The sequence below is a fragment of the Equus asinus genome, unplaced genomic scaffold, assembly GCF_041296235.1.
Source record: "Equus asinus isolate D_3611 breed Donkey unplaced genomic scaffold, EquAss-T2T_v2 contig_540, whole genome shotgun sequence".
Lineage (NCBI taxonomy): Eukaryota > Metazoa > Chordata > Mammalia > Perissodactyla > Equidae > Equus > Equus asinus.
In genome coordinates, this window is record NW_027225228.1 from 40,090 (window position 1) to 58,422 (window position 18,333).

The 18,333-nt window shown below is 37.9% G+C and overlaps 1 protein-coding gene across 1 annotated transcript; it reads left to right on the forward strand.

The window, feature by feature from the left end:
• The first annotated feature begins 16,073 nt into the window (after positions 1 to 16,073).
• LOC123284022 (myelin-associated neurite-outgrowth inhibitor-like) lies at positions 16,074 to 16,691 on the forward strand. The gene has a single exon (XM_070503650.1). It carries the CDS (start codon positions 16,074 to 16,076, stop codon positions 16,659 to 16,661), a length of 588 nt encoding a protein of 195 aa, XP_070359751.1. The 3' UTR covers positions 16,662 to 16,691.
• The last annotated feature ends 1,642 nt before the right edge of the window (positions 16,692 to 18,333 follow it).

An 18,333-nucleotide genomic window follows, 5' to 3' on the forward strand; every position in this document is an offset into this window, starting at 1 on the left:
CATGCGCACTTAACCAGTGAACCATCAGGCCAACCCCTAGAGAGTTTTTTAACTGAGAGATTTATCTGCATAACAAGGCAAGCTTTATTTATTATACATTTTCTCCCCTCATCTTCCCATAATTTTTCTTCAGCCACTTCCTGCTGCTGCTCACCCAGATGGCTTCCTGCTTCCAAGCTCCCCCATGTGCACCCAGTGTGGACTGGACTTGCAACTGGCAGCTGGTGTGGAGCTGCCTGCTCGAGGGCTGCAGAGCCCCATCCTAAGTCTCATCCCCAGCATGACCTACCTGGCCAGCAATACTCAGGATCTGCCACCACTGCACAGGATTGGGGCAGCTGCACTGATGGTTCAGATTGTGGGCAGTACCCAGCCAAATTCCCTCTCACTTTTGTTGACCACACGCCTGTGCTCTTTGCAGATGGTACAGATTTAAAAGAGAAGTCATATCCTGTCGTTAAAGTGGAACTGTTGGACTGACTTGAGGGATTTTTCAACACCTGTAAAACTAAAGAGAAGCTGGGAGAATTATCAGAAGAGTTCTACAAAAATGAACTACTATCGATTGAAATGTTGAATATACATGTCCCTGCAGTTGCTAAATTGAGACGTCTTTTAGACAGTTCTCCTAGGGAAGATTTACTAGACATTCTGACATCACTTATCCAAACAAGCAACAGAAACGCTCCAAATTGTAGATACCGTGACTCTGGAGGAAACTGTCCAAGATGATGATACCACTGCTTGTGAAACAAATGCAAGAATTGAAATTGCTTTAAAAAAAAACGGAAAACATGGGGCCGGCCTGGTGGCACAGTGGTTAGGTTTGCGTGTTCTCCTTCAGTGGCCCAACGTTCGCCAGTTCAGATCCTGGGTGCAGACCTATGCACCACTCATCAAGCCATGCTGTGGCAGGAGTCCCACATATAAAGTAGAGGAAGGTGGGCATGGATGTTAGCACAGGGCCAGTCTTCCTGAGCAAAAAGAGGAGGATTGGTGGCAGATGTTAATGAGGGCTAATCTTCCTAAAAATATAATAATAATAACAAAACAGAAAAAGCAAGAAGGATGATAATAAATGCATTATATGAATATGCCTCAATAGGATTTCACACATCCTAGGTACTTTATTTTTTTCTTTTACTTTTTGAGGAAGATTAGTCCTGGGCTAACATCTGCTGCCAATCTTCCTCTTTTTGCTGAGGAAGACTGGCCCTGAGCTAACCTTCGTGCCCATCTTCCTCCACTTTATATGTGGGATGCCTACCACAACATGGCTTGCCAAGCGATGCCCGGGATCCGAACCTGCAAACCCTGTGCTGCTGAAGCGGAACGTGAGCACTTAACTGCTACACCCCTGGGCTGGCCAGCATCCTAGGTACTTTAAAAGATGAACATGAGGAAGAAGATAATCATGATATTGTCATGCTAGAAAAAAAAGTGAGCATCCAATATGTCAGAAGAAGCCCATTAGGTCTGTGTCAAAAAGAGAAAAAGACTAAAAAGATGCTGCAAGCAATGCCAGAATATGTTCAGATTAGAAATTATTTAGAATTTATGGTGGAACTTTCTGGAACAAAAGTACAACTGACCATCCAGACATTCAAGAAGCCTAAATTCTTCTGAATAATAAGCATTTTGCCTTGAAAACTTGAAGGAAAGAATTTTGGAATATTAGGCTGTCAAACAGCTGAAAACCAATCTGAAGGGCCCATTCTTTGATTTGCTGACCCTCCTAGAGTTGGCAAAACAATGTGGGAAAGTCTGTGGCCAAGACTCTAGATCGAGATTTCCACAAGATTGTATTTGGATGAGAACATGAATAGTCTGACATTGGAGGACACAGGCACACCTATGTTGGCAGTATACCTGGTCATACAATCAATGACTTGAAGACCGTTGAGGTTAACAATCTGGTGTTTCTATTAGATGAGGTTGACAAATTAGAAAAAATTGTGTCCAGGTGATCCTGCAGCAGCTCTGCTTGAGGTATTGGATCATGAACAAAACCATAGCTTCACAAATCAGTCTCTAAATGTGGGCTTTAACCTCTCCCAAGTTATTTTAATGACTATCGCCAATACCACTGCTACTACTCCACCTGTCTTCTTGGACAGAATGAGGACATTCAGGTGCCAGGGTATACACAAGAGAAGATAGATTGCCAGCAAGCACTTGATCCCAAAGCAACTGGAACAGCATGGGCTGAGTCCTCAGCAGATTCAGATCTCTCAGGTTACTCCTCTTCACATCTTCACCAGGTGTACCAGAGAGGCAGGGGGTCATTCTCTGGATAGCTGGTTTGGGGCCATTTGCCCAGCTGTTGCTGTGAAGGTGGGAAAAGAACAATATAAGGAAGTCAAGTTGGACCATTTTGATGTGAATGAGAAAGAAATTTACAGAGAAAACATCTTAGAAGACGCAAAATCTGAATCTATCAATGACAGCACTTACTTGGCCCTACCACCTGAAACGCCAACTTTGATTGATTTCTATGCTCCAAAAGACATCTTTGGGCTCCAGATAGATAAAATGGGCATTTGAGTCAACCAGGAATGGCAATAAGTTTGGCTTGGTCTCCTTTAGGTGGAGAAATCATATTTGTGGAGGCAAGTTGAAAGGATGGTGAAGGTCATTTAACTCTAACTGCTCAGCTAGGGGATATCATGAGAAGAGTCTGCCCATCTTGCTATTAGCAGGCTCTGCAGCAATGCCGAGAAATACCATCTGCCCTGTGTTTCTGGAAGTTTTGATCTTAACAACACAGACATCCATGTGCACTTTCCAGCTGGAGCTGTCACAAAAGATGGACCCCATGCTGGAGTTATCCCAGTGACTTGTCTTGCCTCACCTTTTAGTGGGCTGCTTTTACATTCAAATGTAGTTATGACTGGAGAAATTTCAGAGGGGTCTTGGTCTTCCAGTGAATTAAAGAAAAAGTGCTGGCAGCACACAGAGCAGGATGGAAGTGAATCATCATTTCTCAGAGGAATGAAAAAGACCTTGAAGAAATCCCAGGTGACGTACGATAGCATTGAAGTTTTGTCACAGCAAACTGCCTGGATGAAGCTTTTGATGCTGTCTTTACCGTCAAGACCTACCTGCTCTCTTAAATAGCATTTTGTAGGCCCAAATCTCAACTTTACGGAATTTTCAGTTATGACGTGCCAACAGCACTGACAAAATTGATTTTATTCACAGCAGTAGGGGTAAGTAAACTGTCTCTAATTTTGAACACAATCACAAGAATGATTATGAATCTCACTCAAGTGGCGGTTAGTGTTTATTAGAGAAACATTACTTTAATAAATTGGTAAAAATTGAAAAAAATCTGAGTCATCTGGCTACCTTCTTGAGTCTCATATTTTATGAAATTCAAGCCATAGTTAAATTACTGTGTAATCAATTTATTTTCTTTTGTTAATTTGTCTCACGCAAACTTAATCTGCAGAGCAGCCACAGAACCTAAAAACCTAGGAGGAAGTCATTTTGTCCCCTCCAGTGGGCAAAGTGCCTCTTGCTGCTGCCCAGCAGGCTTGGTACCTCCAGGGAAAGGAGGAAAGTCTCATGGGTGACAGGGAAGGAGAATCTTCTCTTTGTTTCCTTTGTTAGTGACACTTTCCAAAGACCCTCTTGGGAGTGTTGCTGTGCTAATTCGGAACAGTTCCTAAGACTCATTACATCTGGAGGAGGACAAGCCTACCTGGGCTGAGTTCTGTTGGCAGGTCAGGATCTGAGATTACTGAATCTGGGTCTCCTTCTAAAGTTGGGGGGTAAGACACCCTGTCACTGTGTTGTTCCTCCAGTCCTGAAGTCCCAAGTCAGTTTGCCTTCTTCTTACCACCTTTCAGAGTTCTCACTAAATTTCTTCTTTTATGGTTGTCCAGGTTTTATGGCTGAACTTAGCAGAGAGGACCATCTTGTCTCTGTGTTTGTTATGCATTTATAGGTTATTTTGTACTTTTGTGCATAGAGGTCCAGGTCATTTCTTGGTAACCTTTTTTAGTTTATCTTTCCTTATTTCTATTGTAAATAAGGTCTACTCATCTATTATATGCTGTGGCTACTGTTTGTTACATGAAAGCTACTGACTTTTGCACGTTAGTTTGACATCCTGCTACGTCATTGGATGTTTTAACTGTTGGCATTAGTTTTAACATTGATTCTCTGTGATTTGCCATGTTTAATATCACATCATTTTTAAATGGAGCACATATAGGAGAGTTCGCCAGCCAAGGGGAAGCAGGCCTGTCATAAGGAGTCACATAAAGTTCACACCTCCCTCTGTTTCCTTTGCTTGTCCTCTGTGGTGTTTTCACATCCTTCAAGAGAAGGCTGAGCAGTTGCTGTGTACAATTCATTCTTTCATGGAAGAGGGGCACAGTCAATGACTTCCTGAGGCAGAAGGGCCACGTTTGTATGGAAAAGGGAGAGCCCTCCACTAAGTCCCTGGGGGATGGGAGGGAAGGGGTCTGGCAAGGGGTGGCCCAGAAGACTGTGCAGGTGGATATGGTTGCCGACTGAATACTCTGCTTATAGCAAGCTTGAACCAGACTGGAACAGCTGGCTTGCAAAGATCCAACAACAGGAACATCCCCCCACCTATGTATCACCTTTCTCCCCCACTTCCCATTATGCCTTAGTTGATTTCATAGCCAGATTATAAGGAAGATGGAGTTGCAGTCTGCAGAATGGACTTTGAAGCAGTGTCTCCTGCTTGTTATCATACTATCTTTGTCCTGTGATGTGAGAGAGGCCAGGACAACCAGATTTTAAGCTGCTACGTGAGGTCAGAGAGCCTGTGTGGGGGGTTAGGGTCTGCCTTCTCCACTGTCTCTGTTTGGGTGTGTTTCTGAGACTAGTTTTTAAGTTGATTATGGGAGAGAAGCTTATACAAGATGCTTACCACCCTGCTTTCACCCTCCCCTCAAAACTTGAGGGAACCTTTTGTTCTTCAGAGAAGCTTTGAGGAAGAGTGAAACAAGACCATAGACAAGATTTGGATTTGGAGCTGTGCTGGAGTATACACTGAATAGTTTCCAGGTTTGTGGTGACTTCTCCTTCCTTAGCATAGGAAAGAACTTGTCTAGTGTTCTGGCATATTTGGGGCCGTTATCACCAGCTTCCCCTGGTGAGCGATCAGAGAGACCTTCTCCTTATGACCCAGACATTCCCAGCTCTGAACTGTTTCTACAGTAGGCCCCAAAGCAGCAAATTGTCGACATTGCAGAATTTCTGCATTCCACAGTTTCCATGTCTGCACGTCTACCTTGTACTGGGGGCTGTGATCTTTTCCAACCTCTCAAAGGATACTTTCCTTGGTGTAAGTCCATTCAGCTGCTATAACAAGAATTTGCAGACTGGGTGGCTTAGAAAACAAAAATTTACTTCTCACGGTTCTGGGTGCTAAAACTACAAGATCAGGTCATGCAGATCAGACGTCTGGTGAGGGTTCATCGATGACCATAGTCTTGTTGTGTCCTCACATGGTGGAAGCAGTAAGGGAGCTTTCTGGCATCTCATTTACAACAACATTAATCCCTTTCAAGAGTTGCCTCCTTATGACATAATCATCTACAAAAGTGCCTGGTGTCTCCCAATAGCATTATACTGACAGCTAAGATTTCAACATATTCATTTGAGGGGATACAGATATCCAGTCCATAGCACTTAGTTCAAGAAAAGGGCTCAGATTTGGGCAGAATCTCGACACGTGAATGGAGTACATTAGCAGGTATTCATACATGCATGCATGATCTCCCCTCTTTTTGCCACAAAAATAATTTCATCTGTGGCATTTTCCTTTAATAGGCTTCATTTTTTCCCAGGATGGAAGAACTGTCATTCTAAACCTAAAGAAGGACCTTCCACCCAGAGTGAACCTCATACGGCAGTATGCCAGAGTGTGACCAGTGAGAAGAGGGGCATGAATGAGCCCAAACTGCCAAGTTGAATTAAAATCCCTACAGAGAAGACTGGTTCAGAAGTCGGGGCTTAGTAACACAACTGGACTCCATTTCCCGTCTCACCCCCTCCCCACCACCATCTCTTTTTCAGGTCATGGTGTCCGTCCCAGGTAGGCCGAGTGATGTTTATGATGGGCTTCATGGTGCCGGCAGAGAGCTGAAGATGAGGAGGTTTTCCCTCAATATTTAAGTGCATATTAACATAATTATTGCAATCAGCAGCAATAACAACTAAGACAACATATTCAAAGTCAAAACACAAAAGACATATCAGAAGAAAATATAGACAACATACGTGATGGAAAAAGGGTTGGTATAAAGAACAAGCCTTTTAAAACTCCAAAAAATTCAATAGGGAAAGATGAATAACTAAATAAATAGGAAAAGAGAAATGGATACCAACATGCAATTCACAGAAGAGGAAGATCAAAATGTTAGCAGACATTTTAAAAGCATGTCAAGCTCACTAGAGGTCAAGGTGATGCAAATGTGAACAAACAAGGAGGGATTCAAGTATGCCCACACATTACTTTGGCAACAATTAAAATTCTAACACTGCTGGAGTTTGTGTAAATTGGAGAGAACTATTTTGGGGAAAAATGTGCCTCAAGACTTGATACCCTGTGTACTAGATTCGACTTTTTAGTTTAATACAAGGAATAGTGCAAAACGTGCAATGGAATATTCTATAAAATTGATAATCACAAACAGAGCAGCATTAATGAACCTAAACGAAGAACACAGACCTGAAGTTGAGTATTAAAATCAAAATATAAAAGAATATTTTATTGCCATGACATTTATAAGACATCTCCAAATATGAAACTAATTAGCATACAGTTTTAGCAGGATATCTTGTAATCTGTATTGATATTCTAGGTGATGATAAGCAAAAAGAACCATATTGGAGGCTAACAATGGGGTTACTTCGGAGTATTATTTTAACTTTGGGTTTATGCTTTTATTCTTCTGGATATATTATCAAAAGTGAAATTGCTGAATTATAATGTAGTTCTATTTTTAATTTTTGAGACTCCTCCATACTGTTTTTCACAGCGACTGTACCAATTTACAATCTCACCAACAGGGCACAGGCATTCCTTTTTCTCCACATCCAGGTCAGTATCTCTTAACTGTTGTCTTTTTGACCACGGTCATTCTGACAGGCATGAGATAATATCTCCTTGTGATTTTCCTTTGCATTTTCCTAATATCAAGTGAGGTTCAGCATATTTTTATGTACGTTGGCCTTTCGTATATCTTCTTGGGACAAATGTTTATTCAGATCCCTTGCCCACTTTTTAATTTCATTGTTTGTTGCCACTGAGTTGTATGAGTTTTTATGTTTTGGATATTAATGCTTTATCAGATACATGGTTTGCAAATATTTTTTCCAATTCCAAGTGTTGTCTTTTCACTTGGTTGATGGTTTCTTTTGCCATGCAAAAGCTTTTTTGTTTGATGCAGTCCCACTTGTTTATTTTTTATTTTGTTCCTGTGCTTTATGCGTCAAAAAAATCCATATACAAAAGTTTATTGCAAGATCCGTGTCAAGGAGATTTATTCCTAAGTTTTCTTCTAGGAATTTCATTGTTTCAGGTCCTACATTTAAGCCTAATCCATTTCAAGTTAATTTTTGCAAGTGGTGTAAGACATGAGCTCAGTTCCATTCTTTTAAATGTGAATATGCAATCATCCCAGCACCATTGATTGAGGAGACTGTCTTTTCACCATGGAGCATTCTCAGCTAACTTGTCAGATATTAGTTGACCACACAAGCTTGGGTGTATTCTGGGCTCTCAAAGCTCTTCTACTCGTCTGTTTTTATGCCAGTATTGTAATATTTTGGTGACGATAGCTTTATACTATATCTTGAAATCTGGAACTGAGATTCTTCCAGCTTTGTTCTTCTTTCTCAGAATTTCTTTGGCTATTTGGGGTCTTTGGTCATTCCATGTAAACTTTAGGAGTATTATTTCTATTTCTGTAAAAATCGCCATTAGAAACTTGATAGTGATTCCACTGAATCTATAGATAGCTTTTGATAATGTTGACATTTTAACAATATTAATTCTTCCAATTCATGAACACAGAATACTTTTCCACTTGCATTCTTTGATTTCCTTCATCAATGTTTTGTAGTTTTCAGCAGAGATCTTTCACCTCCTTAGTTAAATTTGTTCTTGAGTATTTTATTGTTTTTGATGCTATTGTGAATTGGATCAATGTCTTTGTTTCTTTTTCAGAAATTTTACTGTTTGTGTAAGAAATGCTACTGATTTTTGTATATTAACTTTGTATCCTATAACTTTACTCAATGTATTGATTAGATTTAACAGATTTTTGGTTGGATCTTTAAAATATTCTCTATATAAGATCATGTCATATGCTACTAGGAACAATTTTATTTCGTTCTTTCCAATTCTGATAATTTTTGTGTCTTCTTCTTGCCTGATTGCTCTAGCTAGGATTTCCAGTACTCTGTTGAATAGGAGTGGTGAGAGTGAGCACTCTGGTCCTGTTTCTAATCTTAGAGAAAAATCTTTCACCCTTTTGCTATTGAGTATGATGTTAGCTGTGGACTTGTCATATATGGCCTTTAATATGTTCAGATATGTTCCATGTTTAAATTGTTGAGTTTTTATTATGAATGGATGCTAAATTTTGTCAAATGCTTTTTCTGTGTCTATTGAGATGATTACAGGATTCTTTTCTTTCATTCTATTAATGTGATGCACCACATTGATTGATTTGCATATGTTGAAACGCTCTTGCATCCCAGGGGTAAACCCAACTTTAACACGGTGAATGATCTTTTTAATGCGCTGCTGGATTCAGTTTACTAGTATTTTATTGATAATTCGTGCATCGATATTCATCAGGGATATTGGCTTGTAATTTTCTTTTCTAGTAATATCTATTTCTGGTTTTGGTATCAGGTTAATGTTGACCTTGTAAAATGAGTTTGAGAGTGTTTACTTCTCTTCAGTTTTGGGGAAGAATTTGAGAAGGACTTTTTTAAAGTTTGGTACCATTCACCAGTGAAACTATCTGATCCTGGGCTTTTCTTTGCTGGGAGATTTTTAATTACTGGTTCAATGTCCTCACTAGTAATTGGTTTATTCATATTTTTTAATTCTTCCTGATTTGTTCTTGGTAAGTTGTTTCTAAGAATTTTTTTTTTAATTTCTTCTAGGTTGTCCAGTTTGTTGACATATAGATATTCATAGTAGCCTGTTTTGATCCTTTGAATGTCTGTGGTATCAGTTGTAACGTCTTCTCTTTTAATTCTGATTTTCGTTATCTGAGCCTTTTTTTTCTTGGTGAATCTAGGCTAACTCCTTTCTAATGTATAATTTTCTTGATTTGGGTTCTTTCTCTTTTCTCCTTGGTTAATCTAGCTAAGAGCTTGTTTATCTTTTTAAAGAATCAACTCAGTTTGGTTAATCTTTTGTATTGTTTTTCTGTCCTCTTTAATTTATTTCTGCTCTAATCTTTATGATTTTCTTTTTTTTTCTGCTAACTTTGGGCTCAATTTGTTCTTTTTCTTGTTCCTAAAGATGTAGAATTAGGTCATTTATTTGGGATCTTTCTTGCTTCTTAATGTAGGGGCTCATTGCTTTGAAGTTCCCTCTTAGAACTCTTTTTGCTGCTTCCCATAAATTCTGGTATGTTGTGTTTCCATTTTCATTTGTCTCAAGAAACTTTCTTATTTCCTCTTTGATTTCTTTTTTGATCCATTGGTTCTTCAGGATAATGTTATCTAACTTCCATGGGATTTTGGATTTTCCAGTTTTCCTCTTGTTTTGATTGCTGGTTTCTTGCCATTGTGGTCAGAGAAGATAGTTGGATGATTGCAATCTTCCTAAATTTACTATGACTTATTTTGTGGCCTAACATATGATATGTTGAAAAATATTTCACGTGAGCTTGAGAAAATGTGTATTCTGCTGTTGCTGGACAGAATGTTCATTATATGTTTGTTAGGTCCATTTGATCTATACTGTTGCTCAAATTTACTGTTTTCTTATTGATTCTGTCTGAATGATCCATCTGTTGTTGAGAATGTGGTATTAGAGTCCCCAATAATTATTGTATTGCTGTTTCTTTCTCTTTTTAGGTCTGTTAGTTTTTGTTTTATATATTTAGCTACTCAGATCTTGGGTGCATAAATATTTACAATTGTTCTATCTTCTTGACGTGTTGATCCCTTTATCATTATGTAATAATCTTATCTCTTTTGATCATGTTTAGTTTAAAGTCTATTTTGTCTGTGATAAGTATAGCTACCACTTCTTTTTTTGTTTAACTTTTGCTGAAATGTCTTTTCTCATCCCTTCACTCTCAGCCTATGTGTGTCCTTAAAATTATGATGAGTGTTTTGTAGGCAGCATATCACTGGGTCTTGTTTTTATCCATTCACCCTTTCTTTATCTTTTGATTGAAGAGTTTAATTTATATTAAATTTTAAGTAATTATATATAGGTAGGACTTACTATTGCTATTTTATTAATTGTTTTCTGGCTGTTTTATATATCCATTGTTCCTTGTTTCTCTTCCTTTTCCTGCTGTCCTTTTTTTGTGTTTTCAGGTTTTTGGTAACTGTATGCTTTGACTTTTTATCATGTTCTTTTGAAGAATTACTATGAGATTTTTCTTTGTGATTACCATGAGGCTTACATAAAATACCTTAAACTTATAACATCCTGTTTTGAACTGTTAACAATTTAACATCAATATATTTTACATTCTTTATATTTTGGTTTCTTCTCCTCCTCAAATTTTAGATTTTTGCTGCTACAATTGAAATTTTTTTAGTATTGTGTAACTAATGACAGATTATTGAATTTTTGGTTATTTTTGCCATGTTGACTTTTTTACCTTGTAAACTAGAGTTGTGAGTTATACACCACTATTACCATATTGCAGATTTAACTATGGCTATCCATTTACCATTACCAGGGAGATTTGTGCTACTTTTTTGAGTTTTAATGATTTTTTTCTTTTGAGGAAGATTACCCCTGAGCTAACTACTGCCGATCTTCCTCTTTTTGCTGAGGAAGACTGGCCCTGAGCTAACATCCATACCCATCTTCCTCTACTTTATATGTGGGACACCTGCCACAGCACGGCTTGACAAGCAATGTATAGGTCCACAACTGGGATCCTATCTGGCAAACCGCAAGCCGCTGAAGCAGAACATGTGAACTTAACTGTGGCACCACTGGGCTGGCCCCTAGTAGTTGCATTTTTAATTTTTTAAGGAAATTTCATAGTGTTTCCCATAACGGCTGATCAATTACATTCCCAGCAACAGTGTTCAAGTGGTCACCTTTCTCTAGATCTTCACCCATATGATGTATTTGGACTTTTTGATAGTAGCCATCTTAACAGATTTGAGGTGATGTCTAATTGTGGTTTGGACTTTCATTTTCCCTATGATTGGTGAAATTGAGCATCTTTTCACATGTCTGTTGGCCTTTTGTGTATCTTCCTTGGAAAAATGTCTATTTATGTCTTTTGAGTGTTTTTTAATCAGGTTATTTATTTATTTACTTAACTTTTGAGTTGTATGAGCTTCTTATATATTTTGGATAGTAATCTCTTACGGTATGTATGATTCACAAATATTTTCTCCCATTCAATAGAGTACCTTTTTATTTGTTGATTGTTTCTTTTGCCATGCAGAAACTTTTCACTTTGATGTAGTTCCATTTGTTTATATTTTTCTGTTTTTGCCTATACTTTTTGTGTCAAAACCACAAGGTCATGGCCAAGAACAATGTCAAGGAGTTTTTCTCTGTTTTCATCTAAAAGTTGTTAGCTTCAAGTCTTACTTGTAAGTCTTTAATCCATTTTGAGTTGATTTTTGTACATGGTATAATATGGAGTCTAATTTCATTCTTTTACATGCAGATATTGTGTTTTCTCAACATCATTTATTGAAGTGACAATCCCTTCGCCACTGTGTATTCTTAGTGCCTTTTTTTTTCAAAGATTGGCACCTGAGCTAACATCTGTGGCCAATCTTCTTTTTTCTTCTCCCCAAAGCCCCCAGTACATAGTTGTGTACTCTAGTTGTAGGTCCCCTGGTTGTGCTGTGTGGGCCGCCACCTCAGCATGGCCTGAGGAGTGGTGCTAGGTCTACAACCAGGATCCGAACTGGCAGAACCCTGAGCTGGCAAAGCTTAATGACTCGGCCATGGAGCCAGCCCCTTCTTAGTGCCTTTGTAAAAATGTTAGTCAGGTTTATTTCTGTTCTCTTTTTTCGTTTTTAGTGGCCTATGTCTTTTTTATACCATTACCATATGGTTTTGATTACTATATCTTTGTAACACAGCTTGAAATCAGCTTTGTTCTTGATCAAGATTGCTGTAGCTATTTGGGGTCTTATGGGTTCCATGCAAGTTTTAAGATTTTTTTCTATTTCTTGGAAAAATGCCATTGGATGTTGATAAGCATTGCTTGGAATCTGTAGATCATTTAGGGTATAACGAACATTATAACAGCATCGATTCTTTCCATGCTTGAGCACAAGATACCTTTCAGCTTATTTGAGTCTTCTTCAGTTTCTTTTACCAATATTTCATAGTTTTCAGTGTACAGATTTTCACCTCCTTTAGTAAATTTATTCCTAAATATTTTATTCTTTTTGATGCTATTGTAAATGAGATCTTAATTTCTTTTTCAGGTAGTGTATTGTTAGTGTATAGAAATGTAACTTATTTTTGCATATTAATTTTATATCCTGCAAGTTTATTGAATTCATTTATTGGTTTTAACAGTTTTTTGTGGAGTCTTTAGGGTTTACTATATGTAAGATCATGTCAACTACAAACAGAGAAAATTTTACTTCATCCTTTCTTATTCAGATGCCTTTTATTTATTTTTCTTTCCTAATTTCTTTGGCTAGGATTTTAGTACTATGTTAATTAGAAGTGGCAAGAGTGGCACCCTTGTCTTGTTCTTAATCTCAGAGAGAAAGTGTTCAGCTTTTTCTGTTGAGTATGATGTTAGCTGTGGGAATGATTGTATGATTTTAATTCTTCATTTTGTTAATGTCTCATTTATTGATTTACACATATTGAAACATCCTTTCATCGCAGGGATATGTCCTGCTTGATTATGGTATATGATCCTCTTAATATGCTGTTGAATTCAGTTTGCTAATTTTTGAGACTTTTTGCATCTATGTTTATCAGCAATATTAGCCTGTAATTTTCTTTTCTTCTAGTGTCCTAATTGGGCTTTGCTATCAGGATAAGTCTGGTCTTATAAAATGAGTTCGGAAGTGCTCCTTTCTCTTCCGTTTTTTGAAACAGTTTAAGAAGGATTGGTGTTAATTCTTCTTTAATTGTTTAGTCAGATTCACAAGTGAAGCCATCTGATCCTGGACTTTCATTTGTTGGAGGATTTTTGATTACTAATTCAATCTTATTCCTTGATATTAGTCTGTTTGGATTTTCTACTTCTTTTTATTTCTACTTTTTTGTTCAATTCATTTAAACGAGACAAAAACAAACAGCAATTTAACTATTTCTCCCATCTCCTTCCTCCCACCCCTGGCAACCACCAGTCTGGTCTCTGTATCCATGAGCTTGTATCTATCTATCGATCGATCTTTCTATAGTATATAGCATACATATCTAGCATACATATTATAGAGTATATACATGGTGTATAGTTCATAGTGTGTATAAATAGTGTGTGTTTGTATAGATATATTCCACATATAAGAGAGATCCTACAGTATTTGTCTTTCTCTGTCTGACTTATTGTATTTAGCATAATGTTCTCAGGGTCCAACAACATGGTCACAAATGGCAAGATTTCACTCTTTTTTATGGCTGAATAATATTACATTGTATATGTAGATATCATTTCTGTTTCCTCATGACAGTCTTGGTAGATTTTACATTTCTAGAAATTCATCCATTTCTTCCAGATCATCTAAATTGTTAGCATATAGTTGTTCATAATAATATGTAATGTGCTTTTTTATTTCTGTGGTATCATTTGTAATGTGTAATCTTTCATTTTTGATTGTATTTTTTGACCCCTCTTTTTTTTTCTTGATTAGTCCAGCCAAATTTTCGCCAATTTTGTTTACCTTTAAAAAAAAGCATTTCTCAGTTTAATTGATCTCTTTTATTGTTTTTAGTCTCAGTTTTATTTATTTCTACTACAAACTTAGGACTTAATTTATTCTTTTACTAGTTCTTTGGAAACTTCAAGGTTAGGTTGTTTATTTAAGGTTTTTTTTTATGCAGACATTAGCTCCTATAAAATTTCTCTTATTAACTATTTTCATTCCACCTCAAAAGTTTAGTATGTGGAAGTGTAGTTTGAGATTTTTAAATTTATTATATAAATTTATTATATTAAACAGAATAATTTCAACTACAGCTTGCATGGTAATAACTTTATATTTGTCAACTTTCTCTTTCACCAGTCCCCTCTTTTCTAGTGTTAAAAAATATACAAGATGTTTCCATTTCCAACATAAAAACAAATTAATTAAAAATGGTCTAAGTTTTTGGAATTGTTACATTCAATGACTTGAATGAATCTCCAGACAAGTATGCTCAGTGAAAAAAAGCCAATCCTGAAAAATTATATAGTGTATAAAACTCCTCTCATATAATATTTATGTAATATACATAAATTCATGTAATTCATGATGGAATTATAGAGTTGAGAATAAATTAATGATTTCCACGAATTAGGGGAGGGTGTGTTGGTGTGGCAGTAAATGGCAAACTGATGGACTCTCATGGTAATGAACCTGATCTGTATCTTGACCGCAGTGGAGGACACTCTAACCTACATTCATAATAAACTTACATAGAACTAAACGCACACACCCACACACATACTTTCGAGAAAAGTAAAACTAGGAAAATCTGAGAAATATTGAGAAATTTTATCAATGTCTCTGTGCTGGTTATAATTATTGTACTTTAGTTTTATAAGATGTCATCCTTGAGGAAAGATGGGTAAAAGTTACTTAGTATCTCTCTGCATTATATCTTACAATAGCATATGAATCTAAGATTACCTCTCAAAAGAAAAGAGTTTAAATTAAACAACAACAACAAATCAAGTATTTATACAAACAACATGGGTGAATCTCAAAAACATGTAGAATGACAGAACTCTTACTCAAAACTGGATGCCATAGAACTCCACTAGTATAAACGCCCAGAAAACAAACTAATCCAAGGTGGTAAAAAGTCAGAACAATGTGGAAACTTCTGGGGTTTGGGGCAAGGATTAACGGGAATGGGCGTAGGAGGAAGAAATTTTCTGCAGGATAAATTCAACACACTACGTGGGTGTATGCATTTGCCAGAATTCATTGAGTGGTACATTTAAATTTGTGTATCTGACTGTATTTAAGTAAAAATATAGCATATGTAGTTTCACATACCAATTTTTTTAATTGAAAATATAGAAATAAAATTTAAAAATAAGCAAACAACTCTAATTAGTTAATATTATATATCTATCCTCAGATGTTCAGGGGCTAAAGTGTACCAGTGTCTGAAATTCACTTTGAAACAAATAAAATAAATAAAATGGACTAAATGGAGAAAGGCATTCATAAATATATAGTTATGTGATAAATAAAAAACAGTTAAATGAAGATAGAAATATGAGCATTGACTGTATATAAGTCTTTCAACTTATTCATTTATAAAATAATTTTCATACTCCAATGTTGGGAGAAAAACAAAAATATCAAAGAATATATAAAAACAAAAGATGTAGCAGCGTGGGCGGGTCGCGCGGGCTGCGGAGAGGCGGGCCGGGCGCGGAGCAGGGGAGAGGCCCGCGGCGGCGGCGGCGGCGGCGGCGGTGGAGACTGGCCCTGGCGGCTCGGGCCCCGCATCGGAGCAGGCCTCGCGGCGCTCCCCCGGCCGGCGAGCTGGTCAGCGAGGCCCAGGCCGCCCGCGCGGCGCGGGGAGCGATTGTTACTTTAGCTGATGGGTGCTTATCGGACGGCCCACATGGAGAAGAGCTTCATCGCTGCAGAAAGTGCTGTTGGACAGCGCTGATCTGGACTCCTGTCTTAGCCTTGGTTGTGGATGTCATGTTCTTGAAATCATGAATCCTATTTATAGCCCTGGTTCCTCTGGGGTTCCCTATGCAAATGCCAAAGGAATTGGTTATCCAGCTGGTTTCCCCACGGGCTACACAGCAGCGGCTCCCGCCTACTCCCCCAACATGTACACTGGAACGAACCCCACCTTCCAAACAGGTTACACTCCTGGCACACCTTACAAAGTGTCCTGTTCCCCCACCAGTGGGGCAGTGCCACCATACTCCTCCTCCCCCAACCCCTACCAGACCGCCGTGTACCCCGTGCGAAGTGCCTACCCCCAGCAGAGCCCATACGCACAGCAAGGCACATACTGCACACAACCCCTGTACGCAGCACCTCCTCACGTCATCCACCACACCACGGTGGTGCAGCCCAATGGCATGCCGGCGACGGTGTACCCTGCACCTATCCCTCCACCTACAGGCAACGGGGTCACCATGGGCATGGTGGCTGGGACCACTATGGCGATGTCAGCAGGTACCCTGCTGACTGCCCACTCCCCAACTCCTGTCGCCCCTCACCCAGTCACGGTGCCCACATATCAGGCCCCCGGAACACCCACCTACAGCTACGTGCCCCCTCAGTGGTGATCACCCTGCGATGTTTGAGGATGGAGCTGTGCGGTCACATAATGGAGGTTCCACAGCTGGTGCTGCAGGCCTGGCGCCTCCAGCCCGGACTTTCTTCCTAATGCTCTGACACTTAGCTAGCACTCCTGCGGCCCGCCCGGCAGGTCCCAGCGCCATGAGTCTCCAGCTGACTCTGGGTTGTTCTTACAGCAAATCCTGTTTTGTGGGCTGCCTGGCAATTTTTTAGCTAACTATAATGATAAAAACGGAGTATTAATCTATTCAGAATCACATCTAGTTGAATGCATGTTTAAAAAACAAACACAAAAACAAAGCTTGCTCAATCTACCTGCAGTGACTGATGCAAACCCATCATATGCAAAATCCAAAGGAATGGGAAGTGTTTTATAGCTTGTATCCCTAATGCACTGTTGTAACGTATGCCAAGTCTTAAAGTTGTACGTGTTAAAGCGAATTTCTTCATAGAGCAAAAAAAAAAAACGAAAGATGTAAAGATTTTGAGTAACTCAGCTATACAAATACACAATTTATTAAGTGACTATTGATTACAACCCTTAAATAAGTTAAAATAAATTGAATATTTATAAGGAAAAAATAAGAAAGAATTCTGCACTTAGAAATTGAGAACAAGTCTTCTAAATTGCTATAGGTTTAGGAAGATGTAAAAAGAAATATATCAAGATGTATGAAAAAGAAGGAGATACTTTTCAAACTTGTAGGATATGACTGAAGACATATGGTAGAAGGGACATAAATTGCGGCCTGCATTTAATATTTAGTCACAGAAATACATTTACAGGAATGTTAGGCAATATATCTGGGGAATTAAGAGATATCTGAGAAAAACAAACTAAAAATAAAGTAAAACAAAAGTCTTCTGCCATATAAAAAATGATTAATTTACCATAAAGTAAAATTTAAAACAAACAGTAAACAGGTTCTGGAAGTTAAGGATGAAGATTTTATAAGAAACACAAAGGGAAAAAAAGTATAAGAAAAACTGGATGAAAATGCTACATACAAAAATTAATTGTTAAAGAATATATAACTAAAAAAAGTGCTAATTAACAGAACAGACATAACCAGTTACTGATTATTCTGCTGAATTGTCACACAGTGTAACCCTCTCAGACAACATCCAGGTAAACAAATTGCTTTAACATAATAAGCATCACCAAAATAAAGTAAATAAGTAAATGCACAGGAGGAGATATTTGAAGAAATAATGAAATTTTTTTCCCATTTGAAGCAAGATTATATTTCCCCCTCAAAATTGATATGCAATGCCAAACATAATATAGTAAAAAAAATCTACACATGGGCATATTTGTAAAGTTTAAGACCATGAAAGGTAAAGAGAAAATTCTAAACTTTCTCAAAAGAATGCCTTACAAAACAAAATAATTATGGTCTCATCTGGCTATTCCGTGGCAACACTGATATATTTTATGCTCAATTTTGCAATAAGGAAACTAAAAGCTTCAGTTATTTTCCCAAAAATACAGCAAATGGGAGAGCCTGTCAATGTTGTCCGAATTTATTCCTAAGTAGTTGGATCCCGAGTTTCCTATACTCATCACCATATACACTTGTGTGTGCTCCTCTATATACGTGACTTTTATTTGTCCTTCAACTAGTATCTACCCAGTTGAATGCAAGTACAATATGGCAA

Coding starts and splice junctions, on each gene's coding strand:
- LOC123284022 (XM_070503650.1), top strand. CDS start 16,074: ATGAATCCTATTTATAGCCCTGGTTCCTCTGGGGTTCCCTATGCAAAT.